At 50.3% G+C, this 25,168-nt stretch overlaps 1 protein-coding gene across 1 annotated transcript in view; it reads left to right on the top strand.

Moving 5' to 3' along the window:
• The window catches only part of EPHB1 (EPH receptor B1), a 77,823-nt gene that overhangs the window by 8,396 nt on the left and 44,259 nt on the right, over window positions 1-25,168 (top strand). Inside the window, exons 2-3 of the mRNA XM_066326164.1 lie at window positions 16,732-16,796; window positions 20,704-21,385. Of these exons, the coding sequence (XP_066182261.1) occupies window positions 16,732-16,796; window positions 20,704-21,385 (747 nt within the window). The remainder of the gene's footprint in view (window positions 1-16,731; window positions 16,797-20,703; window positions 21,386-25,168) is intronic.

Raw genomic sequence — 25,168 nt, 5'->3', positions numbered from 1 at the left:
TCAATGCCTTTTTCTTTGGACCCAGCTCAGGTCGAGCCCCTCCCAGGCTCTGTCCATGGGCTGGCAGTGCCCCCCAACCCCTGAATGCTGCAGCCAGCTTGCTGGAGGAGAGGAGGTGACTCCTGGCTGATGGGAGCTGTAAGGGCATGAGCTAATTGTGTTCAGCATACTTCTAAAACTCTGCTTTTATTCTCATGCCGTGCGTGGGTTATCGCCACGCTGGCAGCACTGCTGCACACCCGCGAGAGGGAGGCTGCTCAGAGCCTGGCTCCAGAGCCTGCTCAAAGCCATGGGAAGCTTCTCCTTAACTTCGGTGGGCTGTGCCTGAGGCAGAAGAAAAGGAGCTACTTTGAGAAGGATGCTGCTTCCAGCCCCCTCCAGCTGTGCTTTGTGTGCCAGCACCGGGCTCCTCTTGTCAGGGCTGATCAGGGATGAGGAAATCCCTGCTTTGCATGGTTGGGTCCTTAACTTGTGGGAAGATGGTCTGGCTGCCTCCTACCAGTGGGAACCACTTGGCAGCATCCCTGAAAACAGTCCAGCTGCCTCCCACCAGCAGGAACCACTCAGCAGCATCCCCAAAAATGGTCTGACTACTTCCTACCAGTGGGACTCACCCACATCATCCCCAAGAGAATATTTTGTTAATAAATCCCTCCAGCTCCCTGGCAAGGGGGCTTGGGGAGTGATGGGTGGGTGCCCACCTTACCCTGTGCCCTGGTAACTCCTGTGTTTTCCCACTCTGGACCCCTCCTGGCTGGCCTGTGTGGTCACTCCCGTCTCCTGAGCCACCAGCCCAGCAGATTTTTGGAGGTGGTTTGCAGCAAGGCATGTTTTTATTTTGTTCTTTAAAGCTTTGCGGCATTCAGGGGAAACTGGGATATCTTTGAACCATTTAAAGTATTCCTAATAGGTTACCTTGAAAGCTTTCTGCAGTCTTGAATGAATCAAAGTGCAAATGTTTATAATGCAACACCCACACAGGCTGGGAGAGGAATTTTATTAAGGCAGGAGAGTCAGAAAACAATAATAATAAAACATGTTTTATGAAGTTGGTGAGAAACTTATAAACTAGGTGGAGTTTTACAGCAGATGAATTTGATACAAGTTGTAAATTTGAATTCCCAGGCTGGTCCTCAGGTCCTGCTCTTTATTACCTGAAATAACATTCTCCACTTTTAATAGCTGGCTGCGGCAGAGCGAGCGTGGTTTTATCTTTCTAAATGATCCACCGTGCGTGTCTTATAATCAGACTTCTGCCCATCCTCAGGGTTCCAGCCCTTTCCTCGAGCAGCATAGTGGCTGTTGCCAATTAGCAAATTGCTGCTCTTTGCTTCACTGTTGCAGGGGGGACTTCAGGAATCCTTCAATATATTCCCATGTCTGGATTACTGACATTTTTTTTTCCAGCAGAAACCACTTTATTTTCTGATAAGAGAATGTTTTGTTAATACATCAGCAAAAAGGGACTGAAAGATGCTCTTGATAAATCAGTGTTTTGCAATATCAACCTGCCGTGTGTCCCTGCTCCTGGCACTGCTGGATGGAGGGGATGGAGGCATTTGCCAAAGCATTGTTGTGAGGAGACCGATGGCCTTTTGAGGTGTTTGGGGTCTATTCCCATTTTTTTCCCTGTGTTGCTTTGAGAATCCCCCCCTTTTCACAACAAAGTTTCCTTGTGGTGCAATCCAGGGACCGGCAAGGTGTCAGAGCATGAGATGGCTCTGTCCGTGCTCCAGGGGTGGCCTCCCAAGGGTGGCATGTGTTGACTTCCTGACTCCCCTTGGTTCCTTCAACTCTTCCATGCCACTTGGCTATCAGCAGCTGTACCTGAGGAATGGGTATAAAAATGGTTTCTCTGTCCTCTGTCCTGTCTGTGCACACATTAGCTGATTATTCCTCTTGAAAAATAAGTGATTACTTAAGTAAAGCATTCGAGCTAATAGCCAGATTATTCCCATTAAAATGGGAAAGTAATTAGGGATGTTTTTTAAATAGACTTCCCACCCTTGGATCTGCTGGGATTAGCTATGTGGGTGTGTAAATATTTAGTTTCCAAGGACTTTTTTTTTTTCTTTTTTTTTCCCCTCATCGTCTTCCTCAAAGTAACAGTGGTGATAAGCAACAGAAATCAGGCAGCAGCTGTTCTTGGATGCTTTCCCCAGCATCCCAAATATAATTGGAATTAAAGATGACCCTTAAAGGAAAACAAAATTGAGGTTCTGCTGGTGTGATGCACCAGGGGTTTCCTCTGTGTGTGTGTGTTTGTGTGGAATTGAAGAGAAGTCATTGGGTGCTGGAATGTTTGGGGTGATGGAGAACAAGTCCAACTCTGAGTAAGAGCTGTGGTTGAGCATGGTGGGCTTGGTTTGATCTTCTGCCCATGGTTGCCTGCTAGCTGGAGGGAATTTTTGGGCTTGTTTCCCTGCGTGGAGGTCTCTCTTTAACATCCAATAAATTTAGACTTTGTGATGAAGGCGTTTTGATGTTTGGCTTCAAAACTGCGTCTTGTTTTGAAACTTGTTGCAGCGCTTGCAATGTGTTGGTGAAGCTGGGAAGGCGAGCAAAAAGAAGCTGAAAGCAGAAGCAAAATATGCAATTAGATGCAAAAGTGGTTTAAAGTGAGTGATGTGATGGAGTTGCAGATTAAAGGAACGATTGGAACCAGTCATTCACACAGCTTTCTTCAAGGTCTGCGTTGGTGGAGACTCCTGCAGCTGAGTAGCATCTTGCCAAGCCAGAGGAGGCCAGATCTTGCATTCCCCCATCCATCCAATGGATAAATCCCAAGCCCTAGCGAGCCACCAGAGGAAAACCTGGCTCAGAAGAAAACCTGCACAGCCCCAATGTTGGAGCTGTCATTGATATGCCTTGTGCCTTTGGTCCCATCCTGCTGCCAGGAGGTACTTCAGAGATACTTCTGGGCCATCGATGCTTCAAATCTTCATGCACCCATCATTTTTCTTTCTGGCAGGGATTATTTATTGCGAGCATTAACCTGGAGGTGCTTTCAGGTGCCTCAGTCATTTTTTAAAGGCTGCATTTGTGTTGTTCAGCTGTTTTTGGCAATTTGGGACTTTTTGTTTGCTTGCCTGCCTGCTGGAAAACCTTCAGAGGTTGTTTCGGAGGCAAGGGGAGTCTGTAGATCCAGATTTTTTTTTTTGTTATTATTATTATTATATATTATTATAATTAAAACATATTTTTAGCAGCTGAAATTCAAACCCGTCTGGGTATTTATACAGCAAGATGTTTTGGATGAGGAATATGCCAAGAGAGTCACGTGGTTGGGGCCAATGTGAAACAAAAGAATCCATTTATTATCCAGGCAGGAAATTTGTTCCTCGGGATGTTGTAGCTGCAGACATAATGATTTCATTTCCTCTGGTTCACCCAGATTAATGGCTTGTGCTCTTTTGTTTGTGTGCCTGTGTTATTCCTGCAGCCTGGCTTCCCCTCCCGCTCCGTGCTGGCGTGTGCGAACATGTGTGCGAGTGCCCTGGGCAAGGAGGGGGCATGGGGGTCTCCAGGCTGCAGCAGGATGCTTGGGATGGCGGGGTGGGATGCTGGGAGAACTGAGCAGAGCCCCAGGGACCACCTGGGGAATTCTTCCTGGCAGTGATGGATGACATGTCTGGAGGTCTTCTCCTGCATCTCTGGGGCTCTTCTGCATCTGCGGGTATTTTTCTCCTAGTTACATTTCTGGCGATCTTCTTTTGCATCTGTGGGGTTTTTCTCCTACCTATATTTCTGGGGGTCTTCTCCTGCCATGGTCACCAGAGCAGCAAGAGCTGTTTTCCTGTGAAGGTGTGATGGGATGAGATGAAGAGTTTCAGACAAGCGCAAATGTTGACCTTGTGGAAGGTGTGAGAGCAGTGTGTCTTTTCCACAGCCGTGCTCCAGGATTTTTGTAGGTACTTGGGTATGAGTTGAGTATTTGGTGGGAAACTCAAACCTTTGCACCCTCCCAAACATCAGGCCAGGAAACAGCTTCTTTCCCCAGGGAGCTGTGCTGATGCACAGGGGATGCATTGGCCACATGGCTATGGGTGAGCAGCTCCTTCCTGGTTGTGTGAGTTGGCCTTTTATTCCAGGTTGATCCCAGCCCTCACAGGACTCTCTGGGGGTACTTAAACTCTGTCCTTGATAAAAATCCAGCAGACCCATCTTTGTGGGCATTCCAACATTACCAGCAGCCTTAATGACTCCCTTTCTGAGTGTTTGCCTTTCAAAAGTGATGTGACAGGCAAATGGTGCCTTTGCATTGCTGTTGCCTGGTGGGTCCTTGTGGGGTTTTAGCAAAGAGCTTTTATTTTACTGTGTGCAGCATGTCTTCTGTTCTGGATTATCTGGAGCAACCTCGTGGAGCTGGAAGCACCCATCTGTGACAAGGACTTCAGCGGGGCGCTGCCTAGAATCCACCTTGAGAAGGATTGGTCACCATCTTGCTGTGCCCATGCCTGGCTCTTCCTTCTTCCCTTCTTTTGGTGTTTCTACTCCAAGTTGGGAAAGGAGAGTTTCTTCCTCTTCTTCTGGACAAGGTTTTCTAGCAGGGATATAACTCAGTGAAGTAAAACCCTCTTGACCATCAAGGTGCATGTGCGACTCCTGCTACCCTCTGACTGGGGCCCTGGTGCACTGATCCCATCCTGGACACGTGTTGCTCCTTCTTTTGTTCTTCTGAGCTTTTGTGCCATGAGGGGAGCAAGCCCACTATTCAAATGCTGCAGACGAGAGGAATGGGAAGCTGGTACCGTGTCAAGCCCTGGGCGCTTTCTTCCCACCTGCCTGCCCTCCCAAATGGCTCCTGTGTCACCCAGGTGACAGAGTTTGCGACGATGTGACAGCTCCGTTGCGCAGAAGATGATGTACAGTAATGAGACCCAGAGCACAATGTGCACTTAAAGTGATTTATTTCAGCAAGGAAACCACAATCAGGGAGGATGGGTCACCGTCATCAGGAGAAGAGGTGGGTATGGAGATGAGCTTCAGGGGAACTTTATCATCAACCAGCAATGCTTTAAAAATGAGCAGAGCTGGTGTTGCATGAAGTGGAGCTGTTCTGGTTGTGCTGGGATCATCCCTCACCTGCAACAGATCGCAGGCATTTTCTGGGCTTTGGTCAGTGACTGGGCTGGCTGATCAGGGGACTTCTTGGTTACCTCCTGCAACTGTGCTGAAGTTTTTTAGTGTGGTGTCACCTGCCTGTAAAGTCAGGATTTGGGAAGGAGGCTGTCCAGAAGAGGAGGGGGAAGAATAATCCCCGACCCCACCTTGGCGCAGCTCCCGGCACGCAGATGGCTGTCCTCATGCTGGAGCCTTTTCCCAGCTTGCGTAGGCGCTGGGGCTGGAGGCAGGGGTGTGCCAGGCAGGCTGGCTGCCAAGTGGCACCTCCTGCTAGCATCCTCCTCTTCCTCCTCCCCTTCCTCACCCCCAGGGCCCACGGGAGCTGTGGCTGTGCAGCAGCTCAACTGGCCACTGCAGCTTGCAGGAAAAGCTCGGCCTAAGAATGGCGCTGAGTAAAATCTTGTGATTTAAGGTTGACTTAGAGTAGTGCTCGTGTTTCCTCCCTTCTCATGTAAGAGGCTCCTGGCATGGGGGAATCCCTAGTGCTGCCTCTGTGCTGGCATGAGCTGAGGGGGCAGGCAGCTGTTTGCCTACTGCTTCCAGCACCATTTGGCTGATGCACCAGGAGCTTATGACAAAGGGTCCTGACCCCCTGTTGATGAAGAGCATCTTTCAAGGTGATTACAGCTGCTGGTCGTTGTTGGTGAATTTGAGCAAGGATTTAACCCAACCCCACTGGCCTGTAGGAGCTGGCACCTTGTGTGAATGGGTGTTTGGAAATCTCAGCAAACACTCACTAGACCAGCTGTGTGTGTACATAGTTAAAGGCGGCTCAGACTGATAGGAAAGCTTTCTGGATGGGTTGCAGAATTGTTACAGACCCTGGGCTCTGCTTGTTAATTCAAAATCCATAAGTGGAGAAGAAAAAAAAAAGCAAAGCTGGGAGAGCCTAGGACAAGTTTCCAGGGCAGTTGGATGTGGAGCCAGAGCAAAGAGCACAGCAGGGTCTGCTGATGGGGTGCTCTGCCCTTTCCAATGGACCTGTTGGCTTTGCCGTGTCCCTTTCTGATGGTGGGGGGGACTGGGTGGGTGCTGGGCTTCTCCACCAAGGCATTTTCAGGGAAGCAGGCAGAGCCTTCCCCCATCCCACCCGTGTCCTGATGGAGGCTTCTCTGTGCTGCTGGCAGCCCCGTGCGCTGCTGTGGTGGCACAGATTTATTGCTCTTTGCCTCGTTTGCACTCGCGAGCTGCCTCCATATGGTGCAGAAGCCAGAGAGACGGTGCTCGGCACGGCCAGGCTGGGGGCGGCGCGGGAGCCGAGCCTTTGCAGCTTGCTCTGTTTGAGGTTCAGTATTTCCACCTCCTCCCCTTGACGACTGTGCTCCCGCAGCTGCGGAGCGCTCGTAATCTCCAGCGCAGCCGAGCATCCCTCTGTGATCCCACTCTCTGAAAGCTCTGCTGCTTTCTTTCCCTCTTCTTCTCCCCCTGAGGTCCCCTGTGCATGGGTGGACCAGAAATGCTGGTTTTTAGTTCTTACTTACTCGTGAAATTTTTGGCTGGTCCCCCAGGAGGCTTTAATATGTGTCAGAAGCGGCATTAAAAAATAGAGGATCCATGTGACTGCAGCTGGTCTGTGCTGGGGTGGAAATTGTTGGTGACTGAGGGAACACCAAGCCCTTGGCTGCACTGGGAAGAGTTGTGCCGGGGCTAAGCTTGAGTCCCCTGGCAGTGCGTGCTCTGAGCAGTCTGTCATGTTTGTGGCTCACGCAGAATCCCTCTGACATTTTAAAATAAGATTTAGTAAATAGGAGCTGGACGGTGCCAGGTGCAGCTCTGGGTGTGAGGGCTCTCTGACAGCAGGGCTGGCATTTAAAATCTAGGGCTCCATGACACGCCTGTTTTTGTAGCAAACGTGAAGCTTTTCTGGAGAACATGGTCCAAGACAGTGACTCATCCTGAATCTCTAAAGATGTGATGGTGTGTAGGGAAACGCAGGATAAATGTTTTGATTTTTAGAGTTTTCCTCCCAGGCGGTGATACCCTGGAGTAAGGCAAAATAAATCCAGCGGGGAAGGAGAGCAGTGGGGAAAGGGGGGGACAGGTCTGGCACATGAATTCACCGAAGCTCAGTGTGCCCACTGTACTCCAGCACTGGAGGCTGGTTTTGGAGCCAAGCACGTGCCCCTGTAAGACATATGTGAGCCTGCTGCTTGGGAGATCCCTTGCAGTTCCCATGGGTCCTGTGGAGCCAGGCATGAAGGCTGTGTATCCTTGTAATTCATCCTAGCATGTGTAATTGCAGATGCTATTGATGTTTATGGCAGCTCTATCTTCTCAGACGACTAATTCTGTATTTAGAGGCTCTCATTTCCAAGGGAATCCCAGCTGATAAGGAGCCCACTTCCACGGAACTCATTAGGCTTCAATGGCCCTTGTCTGCAAAATCTCACATGCTGCTTGTATTTATTATTTTTTATCTCTTTTTGGAGTTCCTTGCTTTCTGTGTGATAAAGTTCCCTTTTCTCAAGAGAGGAGCTCCTGGCGGAATGTTCTTGTGGGTGAGCTCAGTTGCTCCCATTGAGCCTGGCTGGAGCACACCACATGCAGCCCGTGTGGGTACTTGGACGTTGACCAAGATGTAAGCTATGGAAAAGTAGTGGAAAATAGGAAGTTGTTGGCATCATTACTCAACAATGTTTGGATTATTCTCAAGACTCAGTGCTTCCCCGGAATGTATGATGGGTTGGGGTTCTGGATTCTCCTTGTTCTCTTGGCTGGTGAGATGGGTGTCCAAGCCAGCTGGCCTCCACCCAAAGAGTCCAGTGATGTGGGGCTGCTGTGCCTAGCCTGTGGTGGAACCACCTGACTACATGGACAGAGTATCCTCAGGCATCTGACCTTCAGCCTTCATCTGCTTTGCCCTGTGTTCCTGAGGGGTGATCTCATGGATGCTGAAGAGCAGATGAGTGCTCTGTCCTAACTAAGTGATCTTTCCTTCAACCAGACCTTCTCCACAACTTAGCTGGACCTTCTCTGAGGCAGTCTCCCCAAGATTTTTGGAGGTTAAGGTTTCTGGGAAAGCCTTTGCCCCTCCCTGGTTGGCTGAGTTCCTCTTCCACATCTTGTGGAGGATGAAGTGAGTTACATGCCAAGCCTGACAGGGTGATTTCCGGGGCAGGCTGCAGCATTCTGAGAGGTTTGCTGGCAACCCAGCCTCAAGAAAGCAAGGATGGGGATTTAAATGCATTGTGACATTGTTCTGGAAAATGTTCTCCTGAAAGACAGCTGCATCATCTCCCTGCCCCGAATGGGCCCTTGGCATGGCTGGGTCTATCTTGGGGAGCCAGGGTGTTCACTACAGTGCTCTCTCAGCCCTTGTTGCTGCTTTACTTTGAGTTGCCAAACTGTAAATTATGATGTATGGATGGTGACCTGTGCATGTGGTGTGTGTGGATTTTGTGTATCCAGGGCCTGTATGCAATTATAAAAAGTATGATATCAGCAACTGATTCTGTCATGACAGGAGCAAATGAGTTCCTGATAGTTGAAAACTTGCTTCCAAATTTTCTAAAATAGGTTTGCAATTTAGAAAACAAAAGGTATTGAAAGCCCTATCTTTTTTCTCTTATCTTTCCATTTGATTTGGTCCCTTTTGTTTGTTTTTTTTCCTGTGATGTGTGCATTTTTGGGTAATTCTCTGTCATTTCCTTCCCTTTCCCTTATCTCTCCCTCTGCAGTTCTCTCTCTCTTCCTCTCTATCCCTCTCCCCTTCTCCCCTCCCCTCAGTAATTTATTTGCAGGCGGGTTGTCTCTTTGATTTACTGTCTCTGTCCTCGGTAGGATTATGATAAATGGATTGTATGGCTTCATCTCAGCTTGTCCAACAGCACGTACCCACGCTGGGTCAAATCCCCTTGGAGCCTGGAAACTGAGGGGAGATGCTGGGGCTGGAGGTGGAGTGAGAGTTGTAAACAGGACTTGGTACATATGGTCCTGACTTTGCATCACCTTCTAAACTTTTTTTGGCTGGGGTTTTGGTTTGGGTTTTTCTCTTGCCACGCATGTGTACAATGCACGGACGCTTGCAAAAAACGGAAGCAGGTATTTGATTGGGTGCTTTCAGGCACATCAACCAGCATATTTCAATTTAGTGTATCCTGATGTGGGGAGTGTTTGCCACTTGCAATTAGAGCGTTTCATCCTGCGGCACAGCAGGCAGCGCTTTATTGATAAAGTTGTTCTGTAGTTGCTGAGCAAACACCCCCAAATCTGAGCTTCATTAAGTTATCGCCTGCCCTGCTGTGATGCATCTTCATAGTGCACTGAAATCCATGGCATTGATGGGGGATCCTGGAGGAGGCCAGGACTGTGCTGTGCAGCCACAGCTTAATGCATCCCATCACAAATTGACACAGCACACGCGTCCTCACCTGATATATAGAAATTCCTTCCGTTTCCAGCTGGAAGTGAGGGCTTTTTGGCCACCACTGATCTCCTCATGCTGGCAGTGGCTGGGATGTCTTTGCAGAGCAGGCTTGGCTGCTCCTCTCTCCTGAGAGGTTCACGTGGACCCTTAAAATACAGGAAGACAATATTTTGTGTTGACTTGTTGTTGTTTAGCACATCCTCCCCCTCCGTGTCTGGGTTTGTTACTTGGTGGGTAATCCTTCATAACGAACCCGCGGGAGATTGATGGGGAGAGCTCGTTATGCACTTCCAGAGCTGTTCCTCTGTCGTTCTGTAGCAGCAAAATGCACCATTAAAGGCAGAGAGCCCTGGGATGATGGGACGTAATTAGTTGTTGCTGTAATATTTTTGATTGAAAGCGCAGAGATGCTGGAAGCGGCTTGGGGAAGTCAGTGCTCTCAGGAAGCTGTGAAGAGCAGCAGTTCTTGTCAGAGGGGACAGGCTGATCCTGCTCGTACCTTTGCTGCCGCTCCAGTGCTGCAATGAAACCACCTAGGAGATCCACAGCATTCCTGCTGTGCAGCCGCTGGCTCTGGCGTGGCAGCACTCCCCTCACAGTTCCAAGCAGGAACCAAATGGAGAGTCCTACAGCAGAAGGACGTGGGTGGGATGGACGTCCAGCAACTCGCTGCCTTAATCCCTGTGGCAGAGCTGTATGGATTTTGTGTTACTGCTTTTTTCCAGCCTAGCCTAAATTTCAGGATATATTAAAAACTTGCACAGGCAACCCTGGACTTGTGGTTAGATGTGTAGTCATAGAGAGGAATCTGGAATTACTCAAGCAACTTCCTGGGGTGTGCTTGAAGACTTTCATGGAATCACAAAATCCCAGAATGGTTTGGGTTGGAAGGACCTTAAAGCTCCTATTGTTCCATCCCCTGCCACGGGCAGGGACACCTCCCGCTATCCCGGGTTGCTCCAAGCCCCATCCAGCCTGGCCTTGGACACTTCCAGGGATCCAGGGGCAGCCACAGCTACTCTGGGAACCTGTGTCAGGGCCTCACCACCCTCACAGGGAAGAACTTCTTCCCAATATCCAACATAAATATAACTAACACTCTGTCAGTGTTAAGCCATTCCTCCTTGTCCTGTAACTCCGTGCCCTTTTCCTCAGTTCTTCTTCAGCTCTCTTGGAGCCATTTTATGTGCTGAAACATCAATATATAAGAGCCTTCTCTTCTCCAGGCTAAACAATCCCAATTCTCTCAGTCTTACTTCATAGCAGAGCTGCTCCATCCCTCTAGGTATCTTCTTGGCCTCCTCTGGACTCCCTCCAACAGCCCCATGTCTCTCTAGGGCTGGACGCAGTGCTGCAGGTGAGATCTCACCAGAGTGGAGTGGGGGATACATTAACCTATGGGAAGAGGGAGAATTAAATTCTGATTATTCCGCTGGCACATGTGGGACTTCCCTTCCATTGGCATCGAGAGGTGTGATGCACACCATGCGTGGATAGAGTGGTGATGATGGAAGCCATGGTGCCACCTGCACATGGACATGGCTTGAAGTCATGACAGCCCTGGGAAGGCAAAGCTTGAGAAACCATAGTAGTTAATGTTATTTAGCACTAAGCTTGAGAATAAAGCGTCTTGGCTCTGTTTCCCTGTCATTCCCTTTCTCTGGTAATGTCACCAAACTTGGACAGAAGCTTCCCAAGCTGTGCGTTTGCCTTGGGCTGATTTTGCTGAAGCTCTCGGAAGGGAAGGAAGAGGTAGGAAGCAAGCTTGGCATTTATGAGCGTGAAATAGAGGGGAAAATATAGTGCTTTCCTTATGGAAAAGATGTCTTGCTATTGTTCCCCTTCAGAAAACCATGCTATGGGGCTGGGGGTGCCCAGGGATGTGCTCTGGGGCTGGATTTTGCACTGACCCCATTGACACTTACTAAGGCACATCAGGATGAGTCTCTGGGGATCCCACCTGTGGGGCATCCTTTGCTCCCCGGACCTGAGCTCTGTGTGCCTGCCCCACCCCTCATTCACCTGCCCTCTTGTCTCCCCTCCCTCCAAAGGCTCAGCTATCAGCACCCACCTCCCTGCTCCCCACATATCTTGGGGGGCTTATTTCCAGCAGCTGGCATCCTTTCCAAATCTCCCTCTCCCCATCTGTTGTTATCAAGCCTCTTCTCTCCTTATTTTGCTTAATTTCTGTCTTTTTCCTCTTGGTTGTCTTAGACAAGCCTGTGTCTCTCTACATATGCCCAAGCATTTGCTTTCGAATGCCTTAGGCTGGTTCCTGCCGTTATCTTCTTGCAGGAGGGAGAGAGCTGCTGTTCCTTGCTTCGGGAGAGGGACCCGAGGCAGTTATTGAGGAGTGATGCGCTTGTAGAAGTGTCTTTGTGGCCTCCCTGAGCAGAAAATTTGTTGTTGTATCTCTTTCTTTCCAGATCACAGCGTCAAAAACGCAGTCAGGTTGGGTTAGTTTGGGTATGTCTCTGCCTGCAGCCAGACCCAGCCCCCTTCTAGGGAAAAGTAACCCCTTCTTCTGGCATGATCGGCCAGAACCTGCCGCTGGGAGGTCTGAAGTATGGGTTTCAGGCTGGGAATTTCGGGAAATAAGTTCTGCTTCACTTTAGACAGTTCAGAAAGGTTTTTCTGGAAGAGGCTTCAATCCTGCGGGAAGAGTGGTTGGCAAGACAGCATCAGCTGTGTGAGATGAAGGCTATTCTCGCCCAAATAACTTATTTTTTCCTTGCTGTTGGAAGGATGCCAGCCCATCCTTCACTCCTCTGAGGCGCAGCTTATCCTGCCGCAGGCATCATCTCCGAGCAGGTTTGCCCAGGAGGGTGTGGGGAGCCCGGGACAGCAGTGAGTCCTCTCTCTCTGCCTGGATCACACGAGTGCCATCCCAGATGGATGCACTGCTCAGCACAGGGAAGCTGGTGCATTCTAATTGCTGGCATCTTTACTTGTTACGAGTGTAATTGTGAGTAGACGTTTGTTTTTGTATTGATAATTAGGGACTGGAACAGATGGCGAAGGCTTAGTTTAAAGTAATGTGTCCATTAAAGAAAATCTACTGTATACAGCTGAAGATTCTTCACTCCAAGAGAGCTCAGCTCTCAGTAGCAGAGCTCCTCTCTCCCTAATGAGGTGTTGGGCAGTCACAGCCTGGTCAGCAGAGCCTCCCATCCCAGAGACTTCTCCCAGTGAACGTGTTGAGCTCCCTCCTGATGCCAAAGCATCCCTGGGTACCTGTTGTGCCCACATGCAGGTGGGCAGGAGTGGAGGGGAATGCTAGAGGAGGGAGCCTGGGGCAGGGGAGGGGTGGCAGTGTCTTGGGCACAGAGCCTGGCATGGTGGGACTGCTTGATCCAGGTGACAGGTGACACGGCTCACTTGATGTGGCCAACGATGCTATGCTGGATGTCAGAGGTGCAGGGAAAGGATGTTCCCCTGGGGGTTTAATTAATACCCTGTGCCAATTAACGAGGGCTGGTCCTTGCGGAAGGGCGAGGCAGGTGGGAGGGGAGGTGCAAGGTGTCCGTGTGGTTTCTCTACTCATTTAGGGCTGCTCAGGCATTGATCTGCACTAATCCCCTCATTAGCAGCGTTCTCTGCTTGTCCTCTTTGCCCAGTCCCAAGTAATGGATAGGTGGGGGGTTGATCCTGTGTCCTCCGGCCTGTAGGGATATTTTGCAGTTGTGGGTGCTGAGACCTCTGTCCCTTTTCCCATTTCTCTACGAGGATTTGGGATTTGTGAACCCTCTCCTGGTGAAGGAGAGTGCTCAGCAGCCATAGCCCCAAGCAGCTTGGCCATAAATGCCCCACCAAGGTCACAGCGTTGCTTTTTCATCCCAGAAAATGAAGTAAAAGCCAAAATTTCCTTCAAGAGGAAATAGGAGAGGTCAATAGGAAGTTGCTGAGCCATGTCCTTCTGATGCCAGTGCTTCTGCAGTCACAGGGTTGGGTGAACTCAGCAGGAATTTGAACTCGAAGGGAGGATTTAACCATCTTATTGTATTTAACAAAGAACTCCCAAATTAACCGTTTTGCCAGTTTATGGATCTTCTTGTCTATGGCAGTGTCCTTGGGATATAGGACAGGATCTGTGCAGGAGATGGTCTGTAGGGGGTCAGGCTCTCAGCCCTCTTTTTCCTTTCCTTTGCAAATTGCTTTGGAAACAAGTGTTGTTCACAAAAATGAGATCCAGTATGCAGCAAGCCAATAATTACACTCTTGAGAGAGACATTGATTATTTATTTTAGAGTTGCCCGAGTCTGGGTGCTTGGTGGTGTTCAAGCACCTCAACCATCAAAGTTTTTTTCTATTTATACATTTTAGCAATCAAAATAATTAGCATTTATTTGCTACAATATTTTTTTATTAATTAATATTCTATCTTCTGTTGGTTAATGACTGTCTTGTTTCTCATGCTAATTAGTCCACATGCTCAGTCTTTCTCTTCTTTTGGGTCAGTGGTTTCTTGGGTCAGTGGCCTGTGAGTCATTGGTCATGATCTGCCCCTGCTGGAATTGCCTGTTACCTATCAGAGCTGATTTCAGCACAACTGCTGGCTTGGCTTTATTAATTTCTTCCTTTATTTCGGGGGTTCTGCCAAATGTCCTGCGGCCTCTGAGTTCTGCATTCTGTGTGCCCACTCTGGGTGGCACATCACACTCATCCTTCTTCCCCAGTGCTGTCAACCTTCCCACTAGGACTGAGATTATTGAAACATGGGGAGCCCTAGACCTTAACAAGGCAATTCTATCCAAAAGGAATTTCTCTTTCTGACACCTGGACATCCCTTAGAGCTTGTGAGCTGCGGCTTCACGGGTGGAATCTCCTTTCTAGTTGATCAGGCTTGAAAGTTACAAAGATCAAACATTAATGAGCATCCTTTCTTAAGAAAATTTTACATATTCTACATGTTACATCACAAGCTCTGCATCTGTGGTGGCAACTTCTTGAATGTGACCTCCCCAGCCACAGAATCACCTAGGGACTCCAGCAACATCCCAAGTGAAAGCTTCTCTGTGGCTCCTTTCCATTTATTCATTTATTGTTAATTAATTTCTCTGTTTACTCAGTTATTTTGAGATCTTCTTCAGCATTGCTGCTGTGCCTTCCTGCTTTCATTCCAGAATGTGGAGCCTTTGGGAAGGAACTCAAGAGATGGGAAGGGGTGAGACTTTGGGAGGGGCCCTGGTGAATGTCATCTTGGAGCAGAGCTGGTCCTTGCGTGCTGCTGTCCCACAGGGCAGCTGTGCTTTATCAAAAGTACATTCCTCTGTCAAGGCCTGGGGAAGGAAGCTGTAAGTGTGTGGAACAGGAAGGGAGATGATGGAGTGAAAAGCCTTTCTGAATAAACCTTTGGAAGAAGTGCCTTTCCTGAAATGGAGCCTGTCCTTATTTATCACAGAGGGTGGATGAGCCAGCTTGGGTCCCAGCCTGGCCATGGTCCCTGTGTCTCCCTGTTCTCTGCTGCCTCAGTTTCTCCTACATGGCACAAGGACGCCCTGTTTGCTCTGGGGGAGAACACCAAGGGTTTTAGGGGCTCTCAGAGCATCTCTGACCATGCAGCCCACTGACGGGGGGCACTGGGAGACGTTTGCATGGTCTGTTGCTTCCACCTCCACATCCATTTAAGCCTGCACACATCTTCCTGCTCATTTGAAGGGCTGTTGTAAGGATTGATGACTGTTTAGTTAGTGTCTGGGCTGTTTGGAAGGGAAGGAGGGCATGGAGATGGAGGGAAGATGAAGGGTGGTGAAGGTAGAAACTTGCTGGAGGTCTGGAGCACAAGCCCCTGGCCACATTTTGACAAGGGACAGGACAAGGGGGAATGGCTTCCCACTGCCAGAGGGCAAGGTTAGATGAGATGTCGAGAAGAAATCCTTCCCTGTGAGGGTGATGAGACCCTGGCACAGCTTCCCAGAGAAGCTGTGGCTGCCCCTTGATCCCTGTAAGTCCAAGGCCAGGTTGGATGGGGCTTGGCAGAACCTGGGACAGTGGAAGGTGTCCCTGCCCACTGCAGTGGGTGGAATTGGATGAGCTTTAAGGCCCTTTCCAACACAAATCACTCCTGGGTTCCATGATTCAAGGCTGGAGAGGAATTGCAGCCTGGAGACTTAATTTTTAGCTGCCTTCTGCCAAATGGAAAATGACCAAAATTATGAAGTGACGCGTGACAGCATGAAGGTCACCGTGCTTTTCTGTTTCCCATGTGGAGCAGGAGTGAAACGTCTCGTCTCCGAGGGCACTGTGAGCAGGAACAGCCTGGCACGGTGCAAAGCAGGGGGCTGTGGGCTTTCAACATCCCAGGCAGAGTCACTGCAGCATCCCGGGACCTGTTTGGGGTGCAGAAGCTTTGCCAGCTCCCAGCCTCTTCTCACTCCACGCCTGGGGACACGCTCACCCATGGGAGGGGTTTCGGGAGTGTTTATCACTCGTGCCAGGGCGGGGAGCTCCTGGTCACGCTTCTCCAGCTTCGCATCCTGGAGCGGCCGGCAAAGGGCGGGGTTGGAAGATTAATCGGAGTCATATTTCCCGTTTGTGACTGCTGGAGCAGCCGTGGAGCGATTAAAAGCAGCAGCCCGGCAGCAGCACAGATTCCTAGGCTGATTTTTATTTCCTGACCTTTATTTCTCTGGTTGCACCCCTTTCCCTGGCACTGGTGTGAGTACCCGGGACCACGCAGGAAAGGGGAGGGATTGGGGATGCTCAGCTCTGCCAGTTGCCAGCGGCACATCTCCTCCTCCTGTTTGGTCGGGATGCAGGAATTGAGGCAATTAATCTGCATGTCTGCTTGCTGCAAACAAATAAATAAAACCTGGAGGGTTTTCCCCATCTGTTTCTTTATGGTGTTGCTCTCGCTATTATTCTTGTTGTGTTTTGATGTTTTGGCTTTGCTTTTTTTTACGTCTAAAAGTAGGGAATGATGTGATTCTGTGAAATGCAGCATCTTTTTAATTTTTTAAATTTTTTTTGTATTGGTGATAGTATTTCCTTTCCTGAGCAGGGAAGGGTCAGAGCTGGGTTCGGGCCATGACTCCTTGCAAAGAGTCTTGTCCCGCACTGTTTGCTCCAGAGCAAAACTGCCTTGAGTCCATTTGGGCAGTTGCTGTTGATTCCTGAGCTCTCCAAGGGTCAGGTGTATGCTCTGGGAAAGCAACTGAGTGTTTTCTCACGTCTGTGTGCCCATAAAGTAATGAAAACTTAGGGAATAACTAGTTTACTTTCCTTTTCTTCTGTTTCCTCAGAAACTTTGATGGATACGCGAACGGCGACGGCCGAGCTGGGCTGGACTGCCAACCCACCTTCAGGGGTAAGTTCCACTGGTCCAGCTGACCCTTGTGTGATCTAGGGGGATCCATGCTTTTTACCCCACTATTTATAGGGGTAAAATGCTGGTGGGAAGCCAGAGGAGTCACAGTGGGAGCAGCAGAGCCCCATAGGGCTGGTGTGGGGTGCCAGGGCATCGCTGTCTGGCTGAGCCAGGCTGAGCATCCTTCCCCAAGCCAGTCCTGGGGCTGTGGTGAAGATGGAGCTTGTCTCCGTCTCCATGCTCTCTCTTCCCTTCCTGTCCTCCATCCTCGTGAAGGGTTCAGCCCCATCACTGCTCTCCATCCCCCTGCTCGTGCCTTTCCTCTCTCTGTGCCAAAAGGCTTGTAATTAGGAAACATTAGCAGGCTCCAAACAGCTTTCATACCTGGAACATCATCCATAATTGCACTCAGCAGTGCTCTTCCTTGGCTATTAATGTCACTTTTATGAAGTAATGAGGAACCAAACACCCTGAGGCACTTAAAACATCTTTTTTATATAATATGAGCCTTTGAGGAATGGAAGCATAAAATAACCTGACTCACATTCTCCTGGCAGAAAAAGTGAGAGATGGAGCTGTGGGTGGGAGGGGATGTGAGCTGATGGATGGGCACCACAGTGGGGCAGGCAGGCTGAGAGCAGCAGCAAGGCCTGTCCCTGGGGGCTGCAGGATGTGGCACCAGAGGGGAAGGGATGTCAGGCTGCATCTTTGATCAGGTGTCACTGGTTTGCCCAAGTCTTCAAATGAAATGATTTTGCCCACCATCACCAAAGCTGGACCACACCTGCAGCAGGCATGAAATCCACTCCAGACACGTCAGAGCCCCTTGAATTGGGGTATTTTGCTACTGAATTGCTTTGGAAAAATTCTGAGCCCAGATAAATTGCTAGAAAAATGCAGGAGGGGCACGTGCAGGTGATGGAGACAGGATATAAATAGCTGCCTGTGGCTGCTGTCACTGAAAGCCTGTGCGAGGCAGGCGGGGAGCTTGTGTTGTAAGGCATGGTGGTCTCACCCTCTGCAAAGCAGCAGAGTAAAGCCTCTCCCCAGCTCCATCCCTGCATCCCTCTGTCTGCATCCCTCTGTGCCTCCCTGCAGCCATCCAATTCTCGCTCCTCTGAGAGTTCCTGAAGAGGGTTCTGCTTTACAGGCGTGTGTATTAAATCTTGCACAAAGTATTTAAAATGCCAAGTCTTTTATCTGAAATCCTAGAATCTCAGAATTCTTTAGGTTTGAAAAACCCTCTCACACCATCAATTCCAACCATTAACTTGGCACTGCCAAGGCCACCACTGACCCATGCTCCCAAGTGCCACAAAAGCTGTATGGACAGCTTTTACATCCCTCCAGCAATGGGGGCTCCACCACTGCCCTAGGCAGCTGGGACAGAGCTGGACAACCCTTTCTGGGAAGGAATTTTCCCTAATATCCAATCTAAACATCCTCTGCTACATCTTGTGTCCCTTTCCCCATGTCCTGTCCGTTGTTCCCTGGGAGCAGAGCCTGTCCTCCCCCAGGCTGCCTCCTCCTGTCAGGGAGTTATGCAGAGCCAGAAGGTTCCCCCTGAGTCTCCTTTTCTCCAGGCTGAGCCCCTTTCCCAGCTCCCTCAGCTGCTCCTGGTGCTCCAAACCCTTCCCCAGCTCCATTCCCTTCCCTGGACACGCTCCAGCTCCTCAATGTCCTTCTCGTTGTGAGGAACCCAGAACTAGACACAGGATTGGAGGTGCCCCAGCAGTGCCCAGCACAGGGGATGGTCACTGTCCTAGTCCTGCTGGTCTCACTACTCCTGACAGGATGAGAGGCTCCTGGTGGCTGCTGGGCATCAGCTCATTCTCTGAGGCTGCTCTCTTTTCTGTTGGGGTTGGAGGCTCAGGGAGTTGATGAGTCACCTCTCCTGACCCTGGGTTGCCATTGGCATGGGCTCTGTGCAGGCTTTGGGTCCCTTTTGGGTCCCTTTGAGTGGTGGCATCTCCCTCTGGCATGCTGAGCTCCCAGAGGGGCTGTTTACTCCAGCTCACAGATTCCCCCAGCTGGGGGCTGCTGATGGTTCACGGTGGGGCCTGATGCCAGCCAGGCTGCAGGGGCTGTGGTCTCCCAGGATGGGCTGTGGCAGGATGTGGGCTCTCCTTCTGCTCTTCCTGATGGACATGTTTTAAATCTTAGTGGAGTCAGAGAACAGCATTGACTTAATCCCCAGCTCCCTGTGAATTATTTAGTAGTATCTCGTCAAAATGATGCATTTGTTGCTGTTAGAGCAGTGGTGGCAGCAGCTGCTGGCACTGTGGATCCTCCTAGCCACAGAGACCTGCTGCTCCCAATGCCTGGTACCAGGAGTGCTCAACCCAAGGGATGCACAAGGCAGTGCCAGGACCTGGCCGTTGGAAAACTCTGATGAGGGTTTTTCAAGGGCATTTCATGTTGTTCCTAAATGCAGAAAACCTTGAAGTGAAGCAGTGTTTGTTGGCAGGTTTTGGCTCTGAGTTTTGAGGCTCTGAAGTTTTTGAGGATGAGGAGGGGAGGATTCCTGCAGTGAAGACAGCAGAGCCATGGGGCTGGTGTTAATGCTGGAGGAGAGCTCGTTGTCTGACCTTAATTGGAGGCAGAGCTGTAATGCAAAGCCCAGGTGGGAACAGCAAACAATGGCAATCCCCTTGGTTGGTGGGGGTTGGACAGCTCCTGCTCTGAAAAGGTGTCTGGTAATGAAGGGGCACTGAATCCCCATGTCTTGTGCACAGGGGAGAGAGGGGATTTTGCAGCACTTTCCTGACATGAGATGAGAAGGAAGAGCACTGGGCTGGATGACGGAGGCTTTACTGCTGGTTTAGTAACCATGGCTTAACAACAATGTGCAACCTTGAGTTCTGATCTTGGCTTAAATGTAGCAGAGCTAAGTAGGTGGGCCTGGGAATGAATGTTCTGCTGCACTTGTTAGCAGTGTGAGGAGGACTCTGCTTTGAAAACAAAATGAAAACCTGTGTTTTGTTACATCAAGGCCATGGTTCGCAGGAGGGAAGCTTGGGGATGAGTTGAGAAATGTGGTTGTTCAATGAAAAAGGGAAGAGGGTAAAAATCTGTGAGGTTTCGGGGCGGGTTGTGGTGCATCGGCTTATCAGGACTCCGTGTGACAGGGCAGGGTGGCATCACCTGTTGTGCCCTGTGTAAACACAGGCGTGAACGCTGCTGCAGATCGCTCCTGGAAATTATCCCTGATACGGAGCGAGCTGCTTAAAGATTGCCATATGAATAATGCTGTTATGAGGAGACTGTAAACATGGATTAGTTAAAATGAATGGATTATGAGGCTGTAAATCTGTCTGTAGGACTCTAATGCCATCATAGACTATTCACAGTTTGCTGCTGTCCCTTAATTGAAATTGTAGCCTGGATTATACTAATGCCTTCTATAAATTGAATTGCGAATCTATATTCCCTCTCTCCACAGCAGTAATGTTTTATTTAGTTGGTTTTCTTTGCCGGGGGAAATGATCCCGTTGTGCCGGGAGCTTGGGGTCAGGCTTGCTCTCCAGCCCACATACAGGCTTGGGCTTTAATGAAGCTGTAGCCTCATTTGCTGCCTTCCCTCTTGCCTCCGGGTGCCTAGGCCATCTTTCTTCCCATTTTACATCCTCTTAGGGCAGATAAGGCAGTTGCCCACGTGGACAAGACATTTTAACATCAGTTGGGAGCAATGGGGAGAGGCATGGAGGAGTAAGAGGGTGAGGATTTCTTCTGGTCATGGCCGGTTGGTGTTCCTGCATGTATACAGCACATTGTGTGCCCATAGCCACATTCCTTGTCTCCTTTGGAGCTTTGGGATTGTCCTCCCAGCCCTGCCCTGTGGAGGGTGAGTGGCCATCGCCGGTCCCTCTTTCTCCTTCTCACCACTTCTCCCTCCTCCTTTCTGCAGTGGGAAGAAGTCAGTGGCTACGACGAGAACCTCAACACCATCCGTACATACCAGGTGTGCAACGTCTTCGAGCCCAACCAGAACAACTGGCTCCTCACCACCTTCATCAACCGGCGCGGGGCTCACCGCATCTACACCGAGATGCGCTTCACTGTGCGGGACTGCAGCAGCCTCCCCAACGTCCCCGGCTCCTGCAAGGAGACCTTCAACCTCTACTACTACGAGACAGACTCTGTCATTGCCACCAAGAAGTCTGCCTTCTGGACGGAGGCACCCTACCTCAAAGTGGACACCATCGCTGCTGACGAGAGCTTCTCCCAGGTGGACTTTGGGGGCCGGCTGATGAAGGTGAACACGGAAGTGAGAAGCTTCGGGCCCCTGACCCGCAACGGTTTTTACCTGGCTTTCCAGGACTACGGGGCTTGCATGTCTCTGCTGTCTGTCAGGGTCTTCTTCAAGAAGTGCCCCAGCGTGGTGCAGAACTTTGCCATCTTCCCGGAGACGATGACGGGTGCGGAGAGCACGTCTCTGGTGACGGCGCGTGGCACCTGCATTCCCAATGCCGAGGAGGTGGATGTGCCCATCAAGCTGTACTGCAACGGCGACGGCGAGTGGATGGTGCCCATCGGCCGCTGCACCTGCAAGGCTGGCTACGAGCCCGAGAACAACGTGGCCTGCAAAGGTAGGGCTGCCTTTGGGCAGCAAGCCCTTTGTGTCTGTTCTAGGGCAAAAATGTTTGCCCCCAAACAAACTGTTTTGTGCGATACTTCCCCTGATGTGGTTTTGCTCCAGGGAGCAGGCAGGAATTTGGGAGCAGTGGTCAGCCTGTGGTCTCTCAGACCCAGTGAGCAGTGTGGTGAGGGTGCAGGTGGTGGTGCTGGGGCTGCTGCCACCCTGCTGGAAGTCACCTCTGTGATGTGGTGCCTTCAAAGTTCTGCACTTGCTGGATGGGCTCTTTCATCTGCCTCGTTATTTCCCTGGCAGAGCCAGGCAGCTGCCACTGGGCCTGGCTGCCGTGGGGCTGCTCTGATTCTCGGTGCTAATTGGAATTGTTCTGCTGGTTTTTGGGCTCCCTGGCCATGCTGCCAGCATGCTGCTGCCTGCTGGAGTCCTGCAGTGTGAGGTTATAAATATGGAAACAGTCCTCATTGCTTTTCATCTGCTTTTGCCCTTGTGGTGAATATTTCCCAAATACCATTGGAGCGTTGTTTTTTTTGTTCTATTGGCCGCCCTTTCCTTCTCCTCTACCAAATTAAGGTACTGGTTTTGCACACTGCTTGGAAGGAGGAGAGGAGAGGGCTTTTTGCTCACCCTTTTTCAGTTCCAAATAGCTTCTAGAAGGTCAACACCACCAGGACAAGGAAGGGTTGGGAAGAAGGAGAAGGTCAAAGTGCTTAAGGGCTGGTTTGGTGGGTTGTGATGGGAGGAGGTCCAACTTGGATCTCTTGGTGCAGGGAGGGAATGTGTATACCACCAGGCTTGGCTGTGATGCTCCCTGGGGAGTCCCATGAGGTGTTTCTTCTCCACCTGTAACTCTGGATATGTGAAAATTGCAAAGCTGGGATTCAGGCTGTGGAGAAGCTTGTTTGATGGTTTGCTCTAAACCTGAAGGTTTGAGCCAGTGTAGGGTTTTACCATGCTAAGCCTCATTCCTGCCTGTCCAAGGTGGGGTTGGTGACACCTTCCTGTGCCAGAGTTCCAGCAACCAGGAAGCCCCCAGATTCCTTTCTCAAACAGCATGGCTGGGGGATTCCTGTGAGTTTTGTGGCTGAGCTCTGTGGTTTTGTTCCCACCAGGAGATTCCTGTGAGGAGCCTCAGTGGGAGGCAGGGCTGTCTGCAAACCGAGCGTTTCTGGCGAGACGTTCCTCTGCTATTGAACCAACACGCAGAAAGCACACGTGGTTATATGGCAAAATGACATTCCTCATCATGGGAAAACAAATACTAATTTTAGCTAAACACTGGAATTGGGAAGTAATATCACTGCCAGAAATGGAGGAAAACAGTGACAATGTAAAAACGTGGGTTTTGGTTGTGTTGACCTTTCTGCTGGCTGGAGGAAGGTGGGGTATCGAGTGCTCCTGACCCCTGGGAGGACCACGATGCACCTCAGTGCTTGGGGAAGGGCAGAGGATTGGCAACAGCAGGATGAGAAGCATGGGTGCAAACCTGCCAAGGGTGGGTGTTAGACCCATCTCCATTGCTTTTCTTAATTCCTTTTCTTGTGCAAACTCCACAAGGGTTGTGAAGTGTTCATGCCATCAAGGCTACACCAAGCAGACCCCAGGAAATTGGGAATTTGCTGGGTTTTCTGTGCCCTGGTGCCTGTCTCCAGCTGTGCTCCCACTTCTCAGCACTGATCCCCGAGGAGAAACTGCTGAGCTCCTAGTGAGTGTTTTGCCTCTGCATGGGGAGCCTGCTTTGTATTCAGACTCCTTGAGGTGAAGATTAGGGATCCTGGCAGCTCCAAGGAGAAGAAATAGCTTTTATAGATTGACTGGCACCGTGTATGATCCTGAAAGGCACCAGAGTACGCTGTGGGTACAGGGCAGGCAGGTGTTAAATGGCACCAGGCTCATCTGTGATGACAGGAATGTGCTGTTTGATGATTTCATAGGTGCTGCTAAGATGCTGTCTGTGGAGGAGAGCTCTGACGGCCTTTCCCACTCCTGTTGAGTATTTTCCAGTTCCATGTCAGGAGGATAAGAGAAAAGGCTGGGATTGTACAAGACCCGTGTGTCTGAAGGCCCTGCTCAGTGCTGCTGAGGAACCCAAATCCAGTATACCCCCCATCCCCTTGAAGTTTACTAAAACCCCTCCTAAAAGCTTGATCCAGGGTTAACATCAGGAATTTTGAAAAATTACCTGTGTTTGAATAAAAATCTAACCTTGGGTTGGACTCTGGCTCTGTGGTAGTTCATTTACTATCAAGCTCCTTCTTGGATCCCCATGGACCTTGGAGCTGGCAAGGGAAGACCTGAGCCCACTGCTGCCCTTCATGAAGGTTGGTGAGCAGGAGGTGGCACATTGCAAAGTTTAGAAATAAAATTCCTTGTTTTTTTGGGAAGGGTTGTATTCCTCTGCCTGGTTTGCCTGGCAGGGAAGCTGCTGGGATTTGCACCCTGGCTCCTGGTAAGCACACACTCCTGACATCTGCTCCAAGCCTTCATCAGCCTGCGATGAGACACTTAACAAGCCTGTGGGAATTGTCGCCAAGGAAAAAAAACCAAAAAAAGAAAATCCCTCAGTATTTGAAAGGCTGAAAAAATAGACTTAATTTCTGCGTGGTGGGGAAAAAGATAGGGTTGGATTGTTTAGCTCCCCCAGCTCTGTCTCATCCCTCGCTCCCCTGGGAAGGAGGCTGTGCCTATCATGGGGCCATTAGACAGGAGCAGGTTTGTGCTGACAGTGGGGCTTGGACCACGCAGGGATTCATTAATCCCAGCTTTTAGCGGCACTTAGGGCTCGAGGGACACTCAGGCACTACGTCATCTTAGTTGGGGGTACTCAGAGCCCTGAGGAGATTATCCTCATGTTCTGGGGTCAGAGGGAAGGGGGATGCTACCACCACTGTGCCAGGATGGGTGTGGGAGAGAGGGGAATTGTCTTTGTGAATCAGCCCCATTATTTGTTCCCATCCCAGGCTGGTTTGGCACAGACTCCCTGGCACAGCTCAGCTGGATGTCAAAGCCCAGTGGACTGCCCAGCCCATCCTCTTGGACACCCTGTGCCCGTGGGAGCGGCGGGTCAGTGTGAGATGGAGGCTCTGCCTGAATCCCAAATGAATAATTCATTTGGTGCGTGAGAGAGCCCACACTCTCCTTGGGCTGATATTATATCCATTTGTCTTGCTCTACCCTGCTTTATGGCTACCTTGTGTGGCCAAGGGGCAGTGCATCATCGTGCTGGAGAGGAGGTGGGAGGGAAGGTGGCAGCAGGGATCACTGGGAGGTGGGGGAAACCTTGGATGAGCATGCTGGGTGGATTTTGCTTTTTCTCCTCAAGGAAGATTGTTAAACCCTTTCTCTCCTGGTGTTTGAAACCTGATGATGGCAAAGGAACCCCTCACTAGAATGTTGGCAGTTGTGTCTCTTGGCTTTCATCCCTTTTTGACTTTGAGGACTGGGCACTGTGTTTCTGTCTGCTGGAATCATGCTGGCTTTCTCTCTGACCTTCCCAGTGCTGGGCACTATCTCGGGTGCACGGAGAAGGAAAAAGCCTGGGAGTGATCTCGCTTTGTTGCTGAATTTCTATGTTGTATTTATAAACCCAGGAAGAAGGGGCGAGAGAGCAGTCCTGCTGCTTCCCGGCCTTGTCTTACTTTCAGTTTTCCCCTCCTGGCAAATTCCTGTGCTGGCGTGTTTGGGAGCCTCCAATCTGCCACTGCTGGCCTGTCTGCCACAGCAGCTGGAAGTCTGATCTGGCAGGGGGAAAAGTCAAAAGAAACCCCACCAAACAAGAGCA

Source organism: Sylvia atricapilla, chromosome 10, assembly GCF_009819655.1.
Source record: "Sylvia atricapilla isolate bSylAtr1 chromosome 10, bSylAtr1.pri, whole genome shotgun sequence".
NCBI lineage: Eukaryota > Metazoa > Chordata > Aves > Passeriformes > Sylviidae > Sylvia > Sylvia atricapilla.
The sequence above is the reverse complement of the archived record's forward strand: the minus strand, read 5'-3'. Positions and strand labels throughout refer to the sequence as shown.